This window comes from Eurypyga helias, unplaced genomic scaffold (genome assembly GCF_000690775.1).
Source record: "Eurypyga helias isolate BGI_N326 unplaced genomic scaffold, ASM69077v1 scaffold11204, whole genome shotgun sequence".
Taxonomy (NCBI): Eukaryota; Metazoa; Chordata; class Aves; order Eurypygiformes; family Eurypygidae; genus Eurypyga; species Eurypyga helias.
Window position 1 is genome coordinate 6,461 of NW_010245673.1, and position 20,059 is coordinate 26,519.

The 20,059-nt window shown below is 47.6% G+C and overlaps 1 protein-coding gene across 1 annotated transcript; it reads right to left on the reverse strand.

The window, feature by feature from the left end:
• Positions 1-1,985: 1,985 nt before the first annotated feature.
• Positions 1,986-16,972, reverse strand: LOC104508506. The gene is made up of 8 exons (XM_010150161.1): positions 16,924-16,972; positions 15,218-15,553; positions 9,930-10,241; positions 9,269-9,414; positions 8,694-8,888; positions 6,528-6,529; positions 3,214-3,353; positions 1,986-2,212 (listed from the first exon to the last, which is right to left on the reverse strand). The coding sequence occupies exons 1-8, from the start codon at positions 16,970-16,972 to the stop codon at positions 1,986-1,988; spliced, it is 1,407 nt and encodes a 468-aa protein (XP_010148463.1).
• Positions 16,973-20,059: the final 3,087 nt, after the last annotated feature.

A 20,059-nucleotide genomic window follows, 5' to 3' on the forward strand; every position in this document is an offset into this window, starting at 1 on the left:
GGCCCTGCTCCCTCTCTCTCTGGCAGAGAAGGGCCAGGAGGATGTGCCTGTGAGTCACCTGTCCTGCGGCCTGCTGAGCAGCACACCAGCTGCTTTCCTCCCCTGGGCCCGGCACAGGGGGCTCACAAGCAGGAACGGGAGACGCTTGTCCACCAAGAGGGTGGTGTGGGGACACCTGCAATGCCACCACCTCGCCCCAACCCTGCCAGCACGCCAACACCATGAACATAACGTTCATAAACATTGGTTTATGAAAGGGGTGTCTGCAGAAGGCAGATTAGATTTCCTGTAGGTTGCCATGGGTTTACATGCCACACTCCCCACGCCCCTGACCCCGTTAATTCATAAAAAGGCAAAATGGACTCCAGAACACCCCTCCTGGCACATCTGTTACGGGAAGGGGCTCTGTCCAGACTCCCACTGGGCCGCGCAGCACCAGCTTGCACTGCGGGTGAAGGCAGGGGAAGTGAAACCAGCATGCACCACCATGCCAGAGCCTTTCCACAGGGTGCCTTGGGGATTTTCAGCTTCTCTCCCCGCTCCCTGGCTCTTTATTATCACTTTTCTCTGATGCCAGCTCCCCTCTGCCTCCCAGCGTCTGCTCAAAGCATAAGGGGCTGCCTTACCCCAGGGGAGCAGCCGGGCTGGAGCATTCTGGACCCCCCTCGCTGCGACTCGGCGCAAGGCCCCAGCAGCTGCCGAGGGATGCTTCACCGCAAACCCTATGGCACATGGTGGAGAAAGCTGTGGCAACTCACATCCCCTTCCCTGGGGTCAGAATTGTAAACCAAATTCAGGCACTTTATTGACAAACCAAGCAAGCCTCAGCAAAAACAAGCATCAGTGATTCTTGCAGAAGCAACTGCAAGTAATAAAGGGCGGGCAAGGACAAGAGAGGATGCAGCCCATGCTGCAGAGGTCACCCATGGACTTTCCTGGACTAGGAGGGCACAAGAGCAAGTGGAGGTTAACACGCTCAACGCACGAGGGCAGCAGCACCGGGAGGCGAGCTTGCTGCCCCAGGCAAGCACCCAGCACTAAACAGTCAACACAAATATCACTGCAACGTAGCCCTTGCACCCAAAATACACAGACAGAGCAGAGTAGATCTGCTCGCCTCTCACTTACCCCTGGAGCTGTGCTGGAGATGGGAAAGCAGACTCACGTGCAGGCAGCGGTGGAGGATTTTGTGGAGATACATCTTCAGTTTCTTTCCTATGTAAGAGGGAAGGTTGGTGCAAGCATCTTAAATTGTGCGCATTTCTCCCCTTCTAGAAACTCTTCGTTGTCCAGGCAGCAAAATGGGATTGAGTATTTTTATTATGGCAACAACCTATACCCTCTGAATCTCAGTGCTTTTTTAGCCAAGCAAGGATCCTACTGGCCAGCTGCCCAGTATGCATCAAAACATGAAACAACCTTCTCACATATAAAATAAAAACATGCAAAAATGTCACTTGTAGCTCTAAAAGGTCCTGGTCACAGGTCAGATTGCTGAAGCAGAATCTGTTCAACTTCTTACATTGTTTCTCACATCCTTCTTCCCTGACTTTTATTTTATTTTATGTAGTTCCTGAACTTGGCACACAAAACCAAACTGGCTCATTTTCTCTTTTCAGGCATATATCAAAGGCCCTGGAAGATGCGGTTGTTTGTTTGAAAAGAGCTATGCCATAGGACTGTTTGTCCAAGCCAGACCTCAATGCTTTTAACTTTTGAGATAAAGCAGCATGTTTGGACTACTGTAAGCACTGGAGAGTCTGTCAGTAATTAATTAATTCTCATTTCCTGGACAAGGGGAAAAAAAAAAAGAAAAAAAAGCCTGCAGGACTCCCTAGGATTAAATTGACAAGACCACTTTCTGGGAGCCAGTCTCTTTTCCATGCTTCAGTTTTGCTATTTTTGCTAATGAGGAGAATTACTAGTGAGGGGAAAGGCTGTTCACCGGCGGTTTTTTATAGCACTGTGTTTTCTCCTCCCTTCTGTTAGTTCATGTTTCTTGTCCTCAGTTCTGCCTGAGACCAAGGGGGACCCTGCTTGTGGTCACAGCCTGCAGACGAAAGGATGAGGAGGAAAGGAAGTGTTGGCTCACTCCGGGCTGCAAGCCCAGACGTAGAGCTGCTGAGCCGAGCGAGGCAGACATCTGCCTGGGAAACACCGTGCTGACACTCTGAGAGCAGGTTATCATCAAACGGGTTCACCCCCTCATTTCCTGTTGATAGCATGTTCACTTCAGTTAGAAAGTTATGGGGATTTTATATTATTGATCAGAAACTGACAGGGGAACGTGGAGTGCAATATCCAGTGCCACTTCCCTCCCTCCCACAGCAGCAGCTCCCAGCTGTGCCCAGACCTCTCCTTCTCTGGCTGCGTTATCCATAGCCAGACTCATGTCATACACCAGCCAGCACCAACCGAGGGGCAAAAAGAGACCTTCCATCGCTAATTAACAACGCAAGCTTTGCAAAACAGGACACTTGCTCGTGCTCTGAAGTGGTACGCTTTCTCAGCACTTCTCAAATTCCTTTTCCCAAACCCTTGGCACATCTTCTCTCTGGTTCTCAAACTGGCCAAACTTCTCAAGCCAATTAGCCCACTAATGCCCTGCAGAAGTGAGAGGCCACAGAGCGGTATAGATCCCAGCTAACTCTCTCATTGCAAAGCTGATCTTGTGAGAATTGTTTCTCCTGGAAGCAGCCAAGTCCTAAGGCCTTGTTTTCTAACAAATTACCAACCTGAAAGATTTCCTGGGTAAATCATTCACCCATTTGGCTCCACTTGGAGCCCCTTCCCCTGCCCTCAGGCTCTCCGAGTGCCCTTTTGTCCTGGTCTCCCATCCTTCCCTCCTTCCTCTGTAACTCCTCCTTCCCAGCTCAGCCCTGTGACAGCCCTGGGATGGAGAAGGGCAAGGGGTGCCTGGCAGGTGATGGGTGATCCAGGCATCTTCAAAGGTGTGATAAGCTGGAATAACATCAGGGAGAGGAAACAACCTTGAACAGACCAGGAGAGGCAAACTACATGTCTGGGTCAAGTAATAGCAAAGCAAGGGACAAACTTTCTGTTGGTTGTGGTAGAGCTATTGCACTGGTTCATAGTACAACATCAGGTCGGAGTCCCACAGACCAGATAAAGAGCAAAGGAAGAAGAAATGTGCTAGGGAACGAAGAAAGCTGTAAAGCATCAAGCAGAGGGTCCCCAGACCTTCTCACTTACCTTTCAGGAGAAACATTTGACCCACTAGTGATGACTGATGCTGTTTCCTGGTGGCTTCTGGCTTCAGTTTTTCCAAGTTGGCCTCCAAATCAATGCCTGCCAGTTCCACAGCAGAACGATACAGAGCCACAAACTGGAGACTAGAGGAGTTAGGGAGGAGTTAAAACGGCACAATGATCTCCAGAGCCCACTGGAGAACCTGGTGCATCACCACCTTCGGGCTGGGATGTTATTACCCGTGAGTCAGGATTCAGACCCTCTCCTTTCAAATCCTAGTCAGAAGGTTTCCACCCCAGCTGAGCCTGCAGGGAGCCCAACACTTACTGTTCATGATGCAGCAAGGTCTTGGTTTCCCCGTGCAGCCTAAGCTAAGCTTGGAGGAATGCTTTCTGATTTTCTTAATGTGGTCACAAAACCTTGCAACAAAGATTTGCAGAAAGAAATGTTAAAGATCTATACATAGATAAATACTGAAGCATTGAGTAGAGAACTAATATCTTGCTTCTATTAATAAATCCCGTCTAGAAAGGAGACAGCCTAAATTTAACACCCCTAAAATAGAATTGTTCTGAAGTAGATATGCAAAGATCTTCCGAAAAAGTATACTAGGACATTCCCCCTTTTTTCCTCTTTGTGTATAGTTTCTGGTATTTAGAGAAAAACCTGTAGCAAACCAAGATATTTTTAGTCAACTGATGGGTAGCTAAAAACACACCACAATCTCACTTATAAAAATACATTCTTATCAACAGGGAAGGTTCAAGGCCTCTGAGGCAAATTGGTTTATTTAAGCCTAAAATGTAACCCTGGGTTTTTATGATGAAATGCTGGATATTCTGTTATTTATTTGAAGGATAATATAAAATATAATATTCTGATAAAAAAAAACAAACCCACTAATTTTTAGTCTAAAAGTGTAGGGTTTTTTCTTCAAGCTTTTAATTGCATCTTGGTCTTTCCCATACAATTTCAAGTGCTCTTTTACTGGATAAACTGCCTTTTCTTCCCTTTCCCTTAGGGTGATTAAGGACTGCAGCTTCTGGCAGGTTAGGGAAGTCAAAACTCTTTTTGTATTGTGTATGGGTCTTGGACTGAGGATTTCCTCAAGCTTCCCAGAAATTTCAGGTGTTTTTTTGCAAAGCTGAACAGACCACAACAGAATCCATCTGCAAACAGGTTGGACAAGACTTCAGTGCTCCGTTTCATACACAGCTTTATGTGAGCAAAGATGAAAGCAGCGGGGATATGAGAAGGCCCTTTGTATGACTTCCAAAAGATGAGTAATTTCTGGTCTAGTAAGAGTGAAAACAAAAATATCCTTGATTTTAATCTTCCTGGTTTGAAAGTCTCATTTATGAAAGAGAAAAATCTACTCAATTAGGTGCAATTCTCTTATTTCAGATGATTTGCAGGGGCTCAGTGCTGAAAACTGAAATGAAAAATGTTTTTTGAATGAAAAACAATAGGTTGTATTTTCTTCCATGTCTGAGTTTATAAGGAAGTTTACTGGTGTGGTATTTAGTAGATGAATCATTCCCCCAGGGCCATGCAACAGAGAAATAATGAATGATGCTTTCAATCTTCTATCACCAAAACAAAGTTACTTTTCACTGTGTGGATTCAGTTCCATGCCTCTGCCAGCAGTGGTTGCAGAAAAAGAATATTCTTCCTCTTTCAGCCAGTGACTTTTAAAACATCTAAGGGCAGCGCTGCACTTCAAACTCACATCATCAGATGCTGCTGGGGTGATTCCTGTATACCTTACTGCTCTCTTGGAACCGGGAACCTGGTACCCTGGCAGAGAAAAATACCAACATGTTGCATCTCTGAAGCAGCCTGGCATGCCAAAACAGGAACCTGGACATCTTATATAGCCTGAGGACCCTTTATTATATATCAATATATATATAAATATACAATACAAAGTTTAAAAGGATGCTGCCTTAAGGTCCTATGTGAGTTAAAATCCTTAACCCCAGCTGGCTAATGTCAAAATCAAAGAATCCCAGAGCTGAGAGGTACAGGCTAAATAATCCCACTTGCTTTGCAGAGAGAGACACATTACCCAGAGCCAATTTTACCCAAGTCAGAAGCAATCCGGAGGGTGGTATTCCAGCTTTCCCTCTTTCAATCTGTTAGGAAAAGTGATGCCCTGTATCAACACCACTGTTGCCCTGGGCTGGACAAGTTGCAGTGACAGGAGAGGGTCGAAGGCAGGGTTGGGCCACACCAGCAACTACCCAGCCACGTGACAGGCAAAAACACAGGCTTTTTGCAGGTGGGTTTTCTGTTTACTTCTTTTTGATGGGGGCAACAGTAGCTCGGAACTTTCCTGTAGAGTAAATTTTCTAAATACACTCTGCTTTGTTTTACTTATGAAGTTAATCTGCTTCGTATCACCTGGAACAGCAAAATAGAGCAGTCCACGCCACTTTAATTTCTTACCAGTTTCATTTCCATTTCTCAAGACCTATTCAAAATATGCAACATTTCATAGCCTAGACACTATTTATTAAAATAAGTACTAAGTAGCTATATAAACCCATCTGAAATATAACCTCCAAAGAATTACTACCGAATCATTAACAGCGATAACTGGGCAGACAAACACAAGATACACACAAAGAAACCTCAGAACAGCAGTTAGGATGTTATTCACTCACAGTCAAAACTTCTGATCCCCTCAGTCACGTGCTTGTTTGTTCCCTGAAAGGTGGTTTTGTATCTATTTCCTACTCTTTTTTTTCCAGCTAACAGCCGGTTACTTATACGCCGTCTGTACGCTTACAATTCATTCCATTGCCACAAGAAGCCAAACTCCACAGCACTACCATGTAGCATTTGAGTAGCTGGCTTTGTACAGCATGAAGGCAAATACATGTATTGGTTTTAGGTGTTCTGCCTTTGGATGTCATTTGCTGTTCTCACGCTGATATTGTGAAAGACAAACAGATTGATAACGTCTTCCTTTTACTGTACAGCATTTTGCTTGTAAGGTACCACATCTTCCTCTTTCGTTCAGCCTCTAATCCTACCGTGTTTGTAAGCAGAAACCTACAAAAGTTACTCACAATCCAACATTCAGCTAAATAGCAAAAGAAATTACAATCCCACAGGTAACAGATACTTTCATGACTCCAAATCCTGCTTTCCCCCACTCCAGGTGATCAGCTTGTAGAAAATAATCATAGGTAATCTCTGCAATCTTCCTGAGTTTATAAAGGTTTCTTGCCAGCTTTGTGCCTTTCTCTCTTCCCCCAGAAAAACCTTTATATTACCCATGTCCAGACTCCCTGCTTCTGCGAGAAACTCACTTCTGTTTTTTAAAAAAGGACACATAAGTTTAAACGTTAGCAGAAACCTTCTTTTCAAACTAAAAAAAAAAAAAGGCCCATCTCCAAAATCCCCCTGAAGGGCCAGCGTGAATCCTACTGAGCAGCAAGGGCTGATGCCACACAGCCTGCTCAGGAGGAGTACCAGGGGCTGAGCTCTGCCCCTCCTGCCCCACCATGAACCACTGACCCAGGGGGAAAACCTGCTTCTCCAACCGCCCCTTCCCCTCACACAGGAGGAGGAAATTAAGCTGCAATGGTGGAAAAGCTTGGATGAAATGCAGCTTCCTCCTTTGACAGTTATGAGGTTCAGAAGAAAAATTCCTAATTGTGATGGTTGCAGCCAGTTCCCCTTTCCCCGCACTCACCAGATGCTCTATTACTAACTGCTGGGGAAGCCTAAAAAAGTATTTTAAGAGAAGGACTGGGTTTATTCATTCTCAACTCACCCACTTGCTTTCATTTTAGGTTACTTGGCTTTTTGACTACAACTCAGCCTGATTCATCTGGGATGCACGTTTTAAATAGATGAGTGAGGAAAAGCCATATGACATGCACTTGCTCTGGGAAGCCGGGAGGAGAGGAGACAGCCTGCACTGGCCATCTTCATGCTGCCCACAAGACTGCAATGGCTGGGGTGGGGTGGGGCTTACTTCTGCTTCCCCAGGTCTGCAGGGCAAGATTTCATGAGCATAGGGTGGGATTCAGGGCATTATGGGAGAGCTGCTGAGATCTGACCTGCAGGTTAGAAGCACTGAATTTTAGCAATAGGTGGGACACATCACTCTGTGCTGGTGCACATCTGCCCACGTGCAGCACCCACCCCCTCGCTCCAGCCAGCCTCCTGCTTCCCTCTGTGCTCACCCGCCACAACAGCATGGCATGCACAAACCCCGCTCCGCAGCCTACTGCCCCTCCACTTGCTCCCGTCTTTCCCTGCTTCCTCCTGCCCCTCCAGCTGCCCCCATCCTCCCCTGCTTCCTCCTGCAGGCAGGTGGGGTGGCTGGAAACACGAGGCAGCTGTGATAGATTCAGGCAATTAAGAAGGTGGCTGTGGAAACCCCAGAAGAGGGGAGAAGGAAACATCTGTGTACCCTTTGCTTTTGCATTACTTTCTAGGAAAAGCTGGTGGAAGTCAGTGTTGGCAACTTTCTCACATCTCCTGGCTTGAAGCCTGTTGTTCCTGGCGCCTGGGTTGCAAGTTCAGGCCAGCTGCACTCTTGGCCTCATCCCTCGTGCCCCTTGGGGAACAGGTTCCAAACCCTGAAGCTCACAGCAGCGCACAAGGCCCCTCCATGGGTGTTCTGCACCCCAGCTCCTGGCCGGGGTCTCCTTTGGCCCACCAGCAACACCTCCCAGGCCAGCACCCCTACAAAATGCTGCCCTGTTTCAGACAGTCCCCAGTTTTGAGCTTGCAATGTTAAAATATCAGAAAGGAATTAATATAACTTCCAAAACCCCAGAAAATACAAAACATGAGTTTCATTATGCAGATCCCCACAGGCTCTGAGTCTCAAATAAATACTTTACAGCTTTTTTCTACAAAATGGAATATTACAGTAGAACAAAATAAATAGCTATTAGAAATTGTCCTTTTTTATACATCCTTTGGAGTGAAGTCACAGCAGGTTTGCTCAGAAGCCCGAGGTGCCACCGTAAGACATTTCTCTCTTGCAGACATAGGGCGGGCAGCTGCTCAGGTGTTCAGCGACATGCCGGGGCTGGGGGGGCACTGCGGGACCCACCCGCCCGTAGCTCCGTACTGCCCGCACTTCTTGGCCTGGGTACAGGCAGGAAGGACCTAACAGAAGAGAGGTGGTTGGGCTTTTCTCCTTCTTCAAAATATATGGATATTTTAAGCTCAGGGGTAAAGATCCGGGCTGTGAGCGTTACCAAATGGGTCCTTGCATCTCTCTGTGAGGGGAGACAAAAGTTATCCCCTTGCAACTCCCCCAAGCAGGCTCCAGCTTGGATCTAGAAGCACGGCACCCATGGAAGAAGATACATATTGCATTTCCTCCCACTGCTTTTTTTCACCAAAACACCCATTAAAAGTAAGGGTGCATGCTCTGGGCATATCCCGCGAGGAGGCTGAGGTGCCTTCAGCACAAAACTGGGCTGTCATTTTCTGAAACGATGCCTCCTCACCCAGTTTACCCCCACCTCGCACTCGCCTCCTTCACCCCCTGTGCCAGGATGGCCTCGGCGGGCAATCAGCAGCGCCTCGGCCCCTGCCTCGACGCGGGTCCCCAGGCTTTCCACGCAGAGGCATGCTCTTCCTCCAAAGACCCCGCTGGGTTTGAGACGCATCCTTGAAGCTGCTTCCTCCACATGCTGCACTGGCTGTGCCGGAGGGAGGTTACTCCAGGAGATGCTGAAGAACAATGCAAGGGTACGGCCACCACTTGCACAATTATTTTGTGCACGAATGCAGTAGCAGAGCGATGCTTTCCCCCTCAGTGTATCTTGCCACTGACAAAGTGAATGGTTTCTAGCTGTTGTCACTGTTGGGAACCCACTGGCCTGGCTAAGCCCTTTCAGGTGTCCCCTACTGAGCTGTCTAGCGGGGGGCTGAGCCCTTTGTCTCTCCCTGCCCCGGGTGCAGCCTGGGCTGGGCAGCACGCAGCCAGCTCCGGGGTGGCCGGGCAGAGCTGGGTCCCAGTGGCAAGCCCTGAAACCGGCGTGGGTGAGCCCTGCAGCAGCCTGGGGAAAGGCAGACCTACCCAGCACGGCTGGGCTGTGTTTCTCTCTGGGTCACGTAGGTGCCTGAGGTAGCGGTGGCGGAGGCAGGCGAGGAGGAGGAGGGAAGTCAGGGACACCAGCACCCCCACTGCTATAGCAACGGCTGGTGCCACGCTGCTGTCCAGACCTGTGGGGAAAGCAGTGGGTACTCAGTTTGTGCATGAAGAAAATAAACCATCCCAAACCCATTCCAGACATCTGTTGGCCAGTCCCTGAGATGAGATGGGGCAGGAAGGGACGCTGGGAGCACGTGCCAGCGCACACACTAGCAGCATTGCCAGAAGACCTGTGTTTGCGGTCTGATGCCATGGTTGGGCATTTGGTTCCCAGCCCCGCCCAGCTATCCAAAGCCCCTTCGGCACTTCAGGCTGCATGGCAGGGAAACCCTGCAAGCCCTCAGCAGAGGCAGGAAGGCTGGGGCGCATCACGGTATGCAAGGCACCCGACACATGGTGAGCCATCACCAAAGTGTTCGGATGCTCCTTGGCACCTCCTCCATCCATCCCCAGCCCAGCCTTGGCTGCTTTTCCAAGTGCCTTCCCCACCTGCACCCCGACCCTCTGAGGAGTTTCCTGATCTATCCCAGGAGGTGTTTTGCAGTTTCCTTCCTGCTCCAGGACAAAAGCAGTACTAGATACTGACCCTGCACCACGGTGTCCATGGGCAGAACCAGGGTGACATTTAGAGAGGGGTGTTGGATCACGCAGGCGATGGGATACTGATGGAGGATTTTGGAGTGGGCATGGGTGAAGTTGCTGATGACAGTCACAGTCTGGTTGCCGAGCCTGACGTGGTACTCCCTTGGTTTCTGCTGCAGGATGCTGGGAAGATGCCAGGTGATTTTTGGAGCTGGTTTCCCTGTTGCTGAGCAGCTCACCCCCACCACTTTCTCAGTGTCCTTGGCTTTGTCTGGACTGGATATAAGCTTAGCCTCCACTTTGGGGTCAGAGATGGCTGTAAAACACAAAGTGACAAAATCCATCACTTTCTGCTCACGTTTGAGCAAAGAGCATCTGTCTTTACCATTACATGGGAGGACAACCTTCATATCTAATCTCATTGCCTCCCCCTCCCCAAAGCCCCAGCAGTGACAAATAAACATAAAAGTAGTCAGGCAGCAGTCCAGAAATTAAGAATCTGGCAAAAACAAAGCACAAGAGGGTAGAAACATCTGTGTTTCAATTCTGTTATTAATGGCAGCACTGCAGCATTCCAACTGAGAAGCGGTGATATGGACAAGTAAAGAGCAACAGGTTGTGAAACTATGAAACCACGAAACCACATGCCCTCCCTCTCTTCAGAAGAGCTGAAGAACAACATTCTTGTTCTTTTCCCTTAAATGTATCTGCAGGATTAGCTTTATTGCTGTTTGAGATGTGCAGGCTTGTGGACCAAAGGACTAAATCCGTCTATTTGTGCAAGACAGTAATAGTGAATTTGGATGTGGTTACACCACAGGATTTCACCTGTGAAGGCTTTGTGCTTGTACAACCTTCTTGCCTCTAGTGCCAGGTTTTGGGGGCATCATGGTATCCCTCAAAACCTTCATTAAAGGTCATTCCTTCTGAACAACTCCTCACCCTAGAAGATTTGAGGATGCTGTCACTTTTAGTCTTAGTCAGCAAAAAAGATGAACTGCAGGCACCATCCATGCTTATCCACTCGCATGAAGCCTGCTTATTCATTCCTATTTATACAAACTACATTTGCAAGAAATAAAGAAAGGGGAATAGTGCAGGAAGCTCTTTCCAGCCTGGGAAGAACTTCAGGGGAGATCTGAACATGTAAGGACGCGTATATCCCCTGTGGAAAATCACCTATTCATTCCTCGTCCATAAAATCATACCATAATTTAGGTCAGAAGGGATCTCAGGAGGTCATCTAGTCCCAGCCTCTGCCCAAAGCCAGTCTAATTATCAGTTTCCTCAGGCCAAGATCTATAAAGGCACGTAGCTCCGTTTGGGAGTGCAATCCACAGGTTTCCATATGGCAGGTCACCAGTCTGCCTTCTACTTCAGTGCATGTGCTGTTGGCATAGGGGTTCAAACCACGCTCTACTTATAGCTGCCTGTTTCTGACAATATTACTTTTTTAAATCATTGAAGTGCAGTTCCAGTTTAATTCAAGTCTGAGTTAACATAAACACTCTCTGATTAAAAAAGTGGCTATTACTGTATTTGGTAGTACTCCATGTGTATATTACCATTTACATAGCAAAATAACAATGGCCAGCACAATATTTATGCTGAAATTAATTCTTGTACCAACACTAGCAAACATATCACTATCATTTAGCAATCCTACTTCTAAACAAAAACAATCTCTTTATTCCTCTTCGGAAAAATGATTCTTTTTCCTTTTGAGAGCTACTAGAAGATTTGCATATAAACGAGGTGTTGAAGACAACGAAGGATCCTGTTAAGGGGGAAAAAGGCTTGTGCCAGGTGGACAGTGGTGCTTATAACTTCCTGGTACAACTGCAGATGCATCTCATGAGGTTGCCTGGATCCTCCAAGCCCTAACTGCCAGAGGATGAAAGCAATACACTGATTATCATCTATCATCCGTTTTGCCTTTTTTTTACTTTTTTTTTTTTTTTTGTTCTTCAACAGAATCATGTTGCAATCAGGTTGTGCCTGCTTAGGAAAAAAAACCAAAACCAAAACCCAGAAAAACGGGTATTTCTCTTTTTTTTGCATCACCCATAGACAGAAACTCAAATGCCACAAGAAACAGGATTGATGAAACACACTAGTGCTGCTCTGAGAGCAACAAGAAAAGTGTGTAGGGGGATTTCAGCTGGAACTTCTCAAAATCTCCCATGTATGAAAAGACGAGTGTCACAAACAGTTTATGTTTTGATTAATAAATGATCTCTGAACTTCTTCTTTCACTCACGGGATGCATAAAAATAACATGTCCACCCACAGCATTAACTACAAATATTAGCTTGCAACATCCAAAATCAGTAAAGGAAAGCTGTCACAGGTGTTTCCAGAAGGGATGAGAAAAATTTCTTAGTGTCTTGATAGGAACACATGCACTCCACATCTGCTCTTCTTCTGACTAAGCAGTCCTCTCTCTTCTCATATTGGACCCTGAGGAATGATTATCGCGTGTAAAAAATCCTGTAGGGTTGCGCTTCCCCTCAGCAAGTGTCTGCAACAGATGGACAGTCAAAACCCAAAAGTGCTTGCTTTTGTGGAAGAGCCCCACTACACTGTCAGCCTTTGTGCCCAATGTTGATCTTTGGTGCATACACTTAAACGAACGGCTTCTTTTGCCTTTCATCACACTGTTGGTTTCCAGTGGAAAAGCCCTCCCAAGAGATGCTGTGTGCAAGTACCTAGTCATGACGTGCTCTTTATGTTTAACGTCTTGACAGTGATCTCGGAGAGAGTGATAAAAATCTTTAGGAATTACAATATGCCTCATGATGACAAAAAGCCTTTTCAACCGTGAGGGCATTCATCAGCAGCCCCATACCTCAGTTTCCCTGCCTAAGAATTGGTGATGGCATTTCTCTGCTGTGCTCAAGCCGTCCAGGCCAAAGATGCCATCTGCGTTGAAGGCAGGAGGTCCCAGCAAATGCCCAGGGAATTTTGTGACCCAGCAGGTCTTGGCCATTCTTGTGTGGCACATCCCCCTCTTTCCGTACCTGCTGACTGTGTCTCCTTCCCAGGTTTCATTCTCATCCTCTTTGGTGATGAAGGTTGGCAAAACGTTTCCGAGGCAGAACGAAGTGGGAAGGGGAGCAGGCCATTCAAAGGAGACCCGTCAAGCACATCTGAACCTATTCTGTTCTAAAAAGGTTTTTGCTACAGGGTAGGAAATTTCTACTTCTTCTTGAGGTTACTGTTTTCAGACAGGCAGGTCTGAGATTCCTCCAGTCATACCTGTTTCTTTTTTCACAGCATCCTATCCAGTTCATAGGCGGTTTCACTTCCCTTTGTCACGCAGCAATGGTACCCGGTAGGTCCTGGAACAGCCCCTCTTGCGAAGGCTGTTGTAATTGGGCAATTACCAGCTTGTAAACCCCCTGGCAGTCCCCTCCTGAGGGCAACAACATGGCAGCGTTTCATTTTCAGCTGGTGACTCCGTAAGCCAGCTTGCTCACCTTGCCCTCAATCCCTGAGCCTTGGGAGATTCCTGCCGGCTTCACGCTCCATCCCGGGGAGTACTCTGGGCTTGTTCAGACAAGTTGTCCCCATCATTTTGAGTTGAGGAAACAGGGAGTAAAACTATGGTTCTTAATCATCACATAAATCAGCTTCCATGAAATATGCCGTATGTCAACCAAAATCTTCTGTCACAGTACCGACCACTTGGTTTATTCATGATGATCCTCCAGGACTCGTGTGATAAAGCACATTCCAGGGGTGTCACCGGTACCCCCATGAGCCAGCCCCCGGCAGTGGCCCAGCAGGAGCAGTGGGCTTATGCTCGCTCGTGAGAGAAGCGAAACCCTTCTCAGTTGATAGGTTTTCATCCGAGGCGCAGGGAGAGATGCTCGCAGCAGTGTGCGTAGCAGCAGAAAATCTTTTTTTTAAGAAGTGCTCTGCTAAAGGGTGAATCATAGGCACAAGGCTGGTGGTTTTGGGAAATATTTCACCTTCCTGGGTTAAAAAAAACCCAAACAAACCATCAAAACATAACAAATCTAACTCTGTGTTTAGTGTTACATGATAATGAGAAAGGGATCCCTCTGCAAGGCACTTCCATATTTTCCTGTAAACCAGTGTTTACCCTCTCAGTGACTCAGGGGTGGGTGCCTTTAGGAACACCTTCCTCTTTGTATCTGAAATACTGAGAATTTTTCTCCTAATTTCTCTCTTCTGCTCTAGGAGCTTTCCCAAGTGTGAGGAAGAAGAACTTTTTTTCCAGAATTTATTTCCCCTTGCATTTCCCCCCAGCTCTGCCTTTCCCCTATTGCTTAAGTCATCTTTCCCCTGTAAGCCAGGAGCATCGTTTTTTCCACACAGAGGACTGCTGGGACATGGTTATGTGTGTGGGCATGTGTCTGTGTCAGTAGAAGGTATTGGGGACAAAAAAAAATGCTCTGCAAGGGTCATGACGCAATGGCAGGTCCCAGACACTGATGTTTTCCACATGGGACATGATCGGCCAATCTACCCACAGCAGAGTCGACGAGAATGTCAGGAGCTAACAGGGTGTTTATTGTCTCAGCTTTCCCACTCACAGAAAAACAAGACCCTCCCTCAAAAGATAAACAGCTTTTCACTCTTATTCCTTCTGAGTTCATCTATTTGTCTGTATTTTGGCTCACACTTGCTAGCTGATGACTTCACATGGAGGTGTTAAAAATTGCCACCTTGACTCACAATTTCTTTTCACTCTCTGCTTGTAGCTAACCGATGCTGACCTGCACAAGATATCCATGTGGCACAGCCCATGAGCTGCAACGTCTTTCAGCCTTCTTTTAATTTTTGCATCCCTTTCCTGAATCCAGCCTAACTACTGTCATTTTTACCATAGCTTCAAAATCAGCTTCCAGATACTCTGGTCACGCATATGCCACACTTCCTTTGAACACTTTCTTAAGACGGAAGGCAGAGTAAGAAGAAAATGCCTGGATTCCTGGGAGGCAGGAGCAGCAGTGAAAGGGAGGCAGAGGAGTGTCAGGCCAGCTGTCAGCACAGCACACAGTCACAGTAGCTTGGAGGAAGTCATGGGTTACACAGCAGCTTTTATATGTCACTGAAGTTGACTTAATGGGAAGGAAAATTAAAGAACTGTTGAACGCTGGTTTCCCATCAGAGAGAAAACCAGAGAGGGTGGGAGGGCCAGAGAGGAACGTGAGCCACCTTTCCTGCAGCAATTTAGCAATGACCAGGGGTCAGGGAAGGTTTTTCCCAGGGGAAATGACTTGGCTCTCAGATGACAGCCTGTACTCAATTACAATGCCTTACCGTAAACCTTGAGACACATCCTGCCGGTGACAGCCCCTGAGGGGAATGTGTTGAAGATGCACTTGTAGCATCCTTCATCTTGGAGGGTGACTCCACGAAAGGAGATGGCCGAGGCTTGTAAGTCGCTGTGGGAGAAGCTCACATGACCAGCGTAGTCCTTCGCTATCTTTTGGCCGTTCATTGTACTGTAGGTCGCTATGTTGTCTTCAGCGCCGTCTGTCTCCTTCTGCCAGGTCACCTGTAGCACATCTTCTTTTGTGACTGACTTGCATGAGAAGGTAACGTTTCCTCCTGCCTGGACTGACTGGACCTTTCTGTGCATCACCTGCACGGAGCCTGGAGGAGAAGTGGGTGATGCACTCAGCATTTTTCACCGCCTTTCTGTAACCCATCCCTAGCAGAGACCCCCAGACCCCACTCCTGGGCAGACCAGCTCATGGAGGGTCTCTTCGCCCCACCATCCGGGGAAAAAAATGAAAGCGCAGCTCAAAAGAATTGCCCTGGACCTGATGCCTCTCACACAAAGCATCTTGCCAGCCCGATACCTTCGCTGCAGACAACACCACTGAGAAAGGCAGCTCCAGTGTAAGGAGTGACTGATTTCTGTCTGCTAAGACTTTTATCCCACAGGCACCCATGGAGATGTTCCCTAAACCATGCTAATGCCCAAACGGCTGCCAGTGCATTACCGTTCTGAGTCCTCCTGCGGCGCAGTGAGAAGCAAATCGGTGGGGCTGCTGAAAATTCTTACGTATATCGCTGTACATTGTGCACCCACATTTGTCAGAGACTGACAAGAAAACAGAAAACCAGGAGGAAGAAGCACAGTAGGGAGGACCAGAGGCAAACAGCATCTGTCCTCCTCCCTCAGACATGAGGACATGCAGCTGGGAAGCAGCTGAGACCCTGCTGAAGGACTACAGACAGAAAACTTTTCTAGCGTAAATACCACGGTATTAAAGGTCTCCAAGGGGGAAAAAAAAGGCTGTCTGCAGTGCCCAGAGGTGCACTTGTCTGACCTGCCTGTCAGAGCTTGCTCAGGTCCTGCCCCCACCGTGGCAGTGGCCATGGCCAGGCAGATCTCTGCAGGAGAACAAGAAGCCAGCTGGGAAGCTGTGCCAGTCATTTTGCTTTTCAGACCTCAGCAGTGTCATAGGCAGAATACAACCATCGCCATGGAAGCTAGTCTGAAATACATTCAGGCTTCTCTACATGGTTTTTAATTAGAAAAAAAAATGTAACACACCCACACTTCTAGTGGCTTGAGCAGACATGCACAAGCACCACGTCCATCACTACAAATAACTCCGTCCTGACTAAAGCAAATCAGTGCCATGCTCTGACCCAAATCCGAGCCACCACAGGAGATGAAACCCACACTTCAGTCATACGGACCATTGGGAGTGTTTGGACATTTGCCTGGTTTATGACTTGCAAATTGCAATAAATTTGTGCACCTGTCTGCAGGTCACAAACACACTAGTGATAAAATAAAGAGAGGATGCTGTCAACGCAACCAGCAGCGACACATCTGAAGCCACGTGTGAGCGTTGCAGTCGCGTGCGGTGCCAGCGCTGTCACCGCTGGGCTCGCCCCGCGGGATGCAAGGGGGAGACTGCAGCAACCAGCAGCAGGCAAGCAGGGCCACCGAGGTCCCTAAATGCTGCTACGGCAACAATACAGACAGACAGACAGACAGAGGTTACCTGACTCAACGCTCCAGATGCTGGAGAGGAGCAGACAAGCGACCATCATCTTAGCTGTGCCCTCGGCGAGACGAGCGAGCAACTGATCCATGGAGCGCGGCTTCCTCTTTTTTATACACTTCGCTCTTACGGAGGGACATTCCCCCTCCGCGCATACGGTAAGAGGCATCTCGTCAAAACCTCCGGTCCTCAGCTGAATAACAAAAATTTTGGGGAACGTGGTAGCAAATGTCAGTGCCAGAAACCAAAGATTTCCCAGCTGGGCTGCTAGACAGATGGGGGTAACAGGGTTACAGGGCTGGGTTTTTTCACATGTGTGTAAGGTCAGGGTTTTGCCAGTGCCTGAGTGAGAGCCCAGATTTCTAAGCTGGCTGAGCACCCCATGCCTGTCAGCCTGTGAGGGGCAGGAGGAAAGGCCACCCTGGCCCTGAGCTGACCTCAGGTCAACAGTCATGCTGCAATGAGCACTACAAACGTCCCCAACACGTAATTCAGGGGACTCAGTTAGGGGTCTGCACCCCATGTGTAAATCAGTGGAGACCAAGGAGCTGCTGAGGCTGCTGTAATGCATCTCTTTTTCCAGGTCAGGAGACTGGAGCAAGCCAAGCGCCCAATCCAGGGCCTAGGTCATACATTGCCTCAGGGAAAAAACAGACCCTTGGGCTCCCCTTTCCTCCATTGAGGTTGCTCCCATCTCCGCAGGTCTGTGCTCCTTCTCCAGACCTGTCCCTCGGAAGGACAGGGCTGCCATCCCACAAGCACATCCATTCCTTCCCGCTCTCACCTGAGATGACATCAAAATAGCTCACACAGACGTTTTGAGTCATTGGTTTTGTGCCTTTTTGCTCTGTCATGTTTCTGCCCGTGTTTCTCCTTTTCTGCCCACTGTGATCACACCGCTGAAACCAAACAAACCCTCAGCCCACGGGTCGCTCACGCACTGCGTGCTGGGGAAACCAGCCCCCGGGACCTCATTTGCTAATCAAACCTGTACTGGTAAACTGCGCCTCAGGTTTCTGTTTTCTGATTAGGTGACTTACATTTTTGCAATTTTTTACTACTTCAGATGACTATGACTGCATTAAAAATGTTTTCTTTTAGTTGTATTCCTGCATGGATTAACCCTGAATCATGAAAATAGGCTGGGGGAAGCCAATGTCGCAAATCATAATGCGACAAAAAATATTCTCAGACTTGCTTACACATACACAGTTCCCTCTCTCCGCCCAAGGAGGTGATTAATTGTCTGAAAAAAGAACAGTTCAAGTACCAGTATTCCTCTAAAGAAACATTTTGGATGTGCATTTGGGTAGGTTCAATAATTCATTCCCGTCACAATGTAAATTGTGATTGCTTCATACTATTGCCTATTTGCTCTGAGGTATTGCATCCCACTTTCCTTTCCCTGAGTTATTTTCATACTTGCATTTTCCTGTCAGATTTCTGGAAGGACATGCTGCCATGAACAGAATGTGAAATCAATGAAAAATGGTTCCTGTGAGGTTTTCCAGACCTTTTACAGCTATTAAACAATTCAAATAGCTTCGACAGGGTCTGGACCAAGGCTCTGGACCAAGTCAGAGGGAAAACAGCCAGCCTTGAAGTGGAGATTCACAAGCAAACATTTCTTGTTGTCAGCCTCTCAGAACTTCTAAAAATGAAAAAACCAACATTGAAGATTTGCTGGCTCTATGTCCTTTTGCACCAAAGCCTCCTAGCAGGGTACACGTGACCTCTGCAAAGATTCACCCCAGGCTTTGCTGGTGTCCTCACCTTAGCTCTGCCACAAAACAAAGTATTAACAACAAACCTTTGCGTAAGCTTGCAGACGCCGTTGATGCAGCCCTCGTAGCTGAACGTCACCACTCAGTGATCACAGAAGGAACTACACTTGATTTAAAAAAAGAACTGCAAGCCCAGCTAGTCTATTTTTCTGCTCATAGGAAATGTTCTTGTCAGCTTTAAGCATTTTATTTTCTGCCAGAAACATTGTGATCTTCCAAAGGTCCTTCCAAACGACCCTGCAAACCTGTGTGCTGCTTCAGCAAACACCTTTCAATACAGAGCAAACCTTCAGCTTTAGCAACATGCAAGCAAAGGCCAGAGATCACTGTTGCGGTTGGAAAAACATGTGGACTTGGAATGGTTTACAGCATCCCCTGCCTGGTGAGAAAGAGCCATGTACTCCAGCTGCACCTTCCAGGCTTGGCCTCTCCCCTGGCAGCTCCTGATGCCACAGGGAACCCGGGCATGCAGGGACCTCCCTCCCAGCCCACAAGTGTGTGTATCTGCACATGCATCCAACTGATGCAGCATCTCTTTCTCACCTCCCTTCGTCCAGGAACCAGCCAATGTCAGCGTTGATTCATTACTTTAAACACAAGGCAGGCAAGAATGTGAGGTCTGCTCATTAACCCCGCTACTTATTTCGGTTTTGTGAGTGTATCTTTAAGGGATAGTCCCTGACCTGCTTGTCTTTTTGCATAGACTTGTGGGAGATTGCAGACCTCTTCCTTGCTTGTCAGTGAGTTCCCTTGATCTCCTGCTTCAATTGCACAGCAGCTTCATTTTGAAAGCTGCATAGTCATGCCTGAGCTTCAGGCACTTCCCAAAGCCAGTTAAAACCTGGGAACAAATTAGGCAGAATCTAGCTCTGCAACCACTGCTTGAAAAACCCAGTGATTCACATTCTTCCCTTCCTTTCAGCTGCACTAGGATGGTCTCTCTAGTTCCCAGTAAATCAAAAAAGAACATACAAGAACTAATTGCACAGTCACTAAATGACATTTCCACACAGCCCAAGTGACTAATGATATCGATATATCACACAGTTGAACTTCCCGAAAACGTTGCTGACGGTAGCCGCTCAGGCACAATTGTAGCCTTAAACACTGTTTTGTCAACCATCAGTCTAAAGCATCCATTTTTCAACCATTCAAACCCAGGTCGACAAGCAGGTAGCTGTCTACCTTGTCAGCAGGATTCAGTGCTGCCCCTCGAGGCATTTCCCGTGAAAAGAACAAAACAGAGGGAGATGGTTTCATCCATTGCTGAACTGTAGTGACCTTTGGAGGCTGGTCCGTCAGTGCTGGTAGTAGGTACCACAACTGAGAAGCAGCTTCTCAAATGCAATTGA

Bases quoted from the DNA above. Each gene is read 5' to 3' on its own strand.
- LOC104508506 (XM_010150161.1), bottom strand. From the start codon at position 16,972: ATGATGGTCGCTTGTCTGCTCCTCTCCAGCATCTGGAGCGTTGAGTCA. The intron at 15,554-16,923 runs GTAACCTCTGTC...CTTCTCCTCCAG, and splicing joins CATCTGGAGCGTTGAGTCAG to GCTCCGTGCAGGTGATGCAC. The intron at 9,415-9,929 runs GTCAGTATCTAG...CTTTCCCCACAG, and splicing joins CATGGACACCGTGGTGCAGG to GTCTGGACAGCAGCGTGGCA.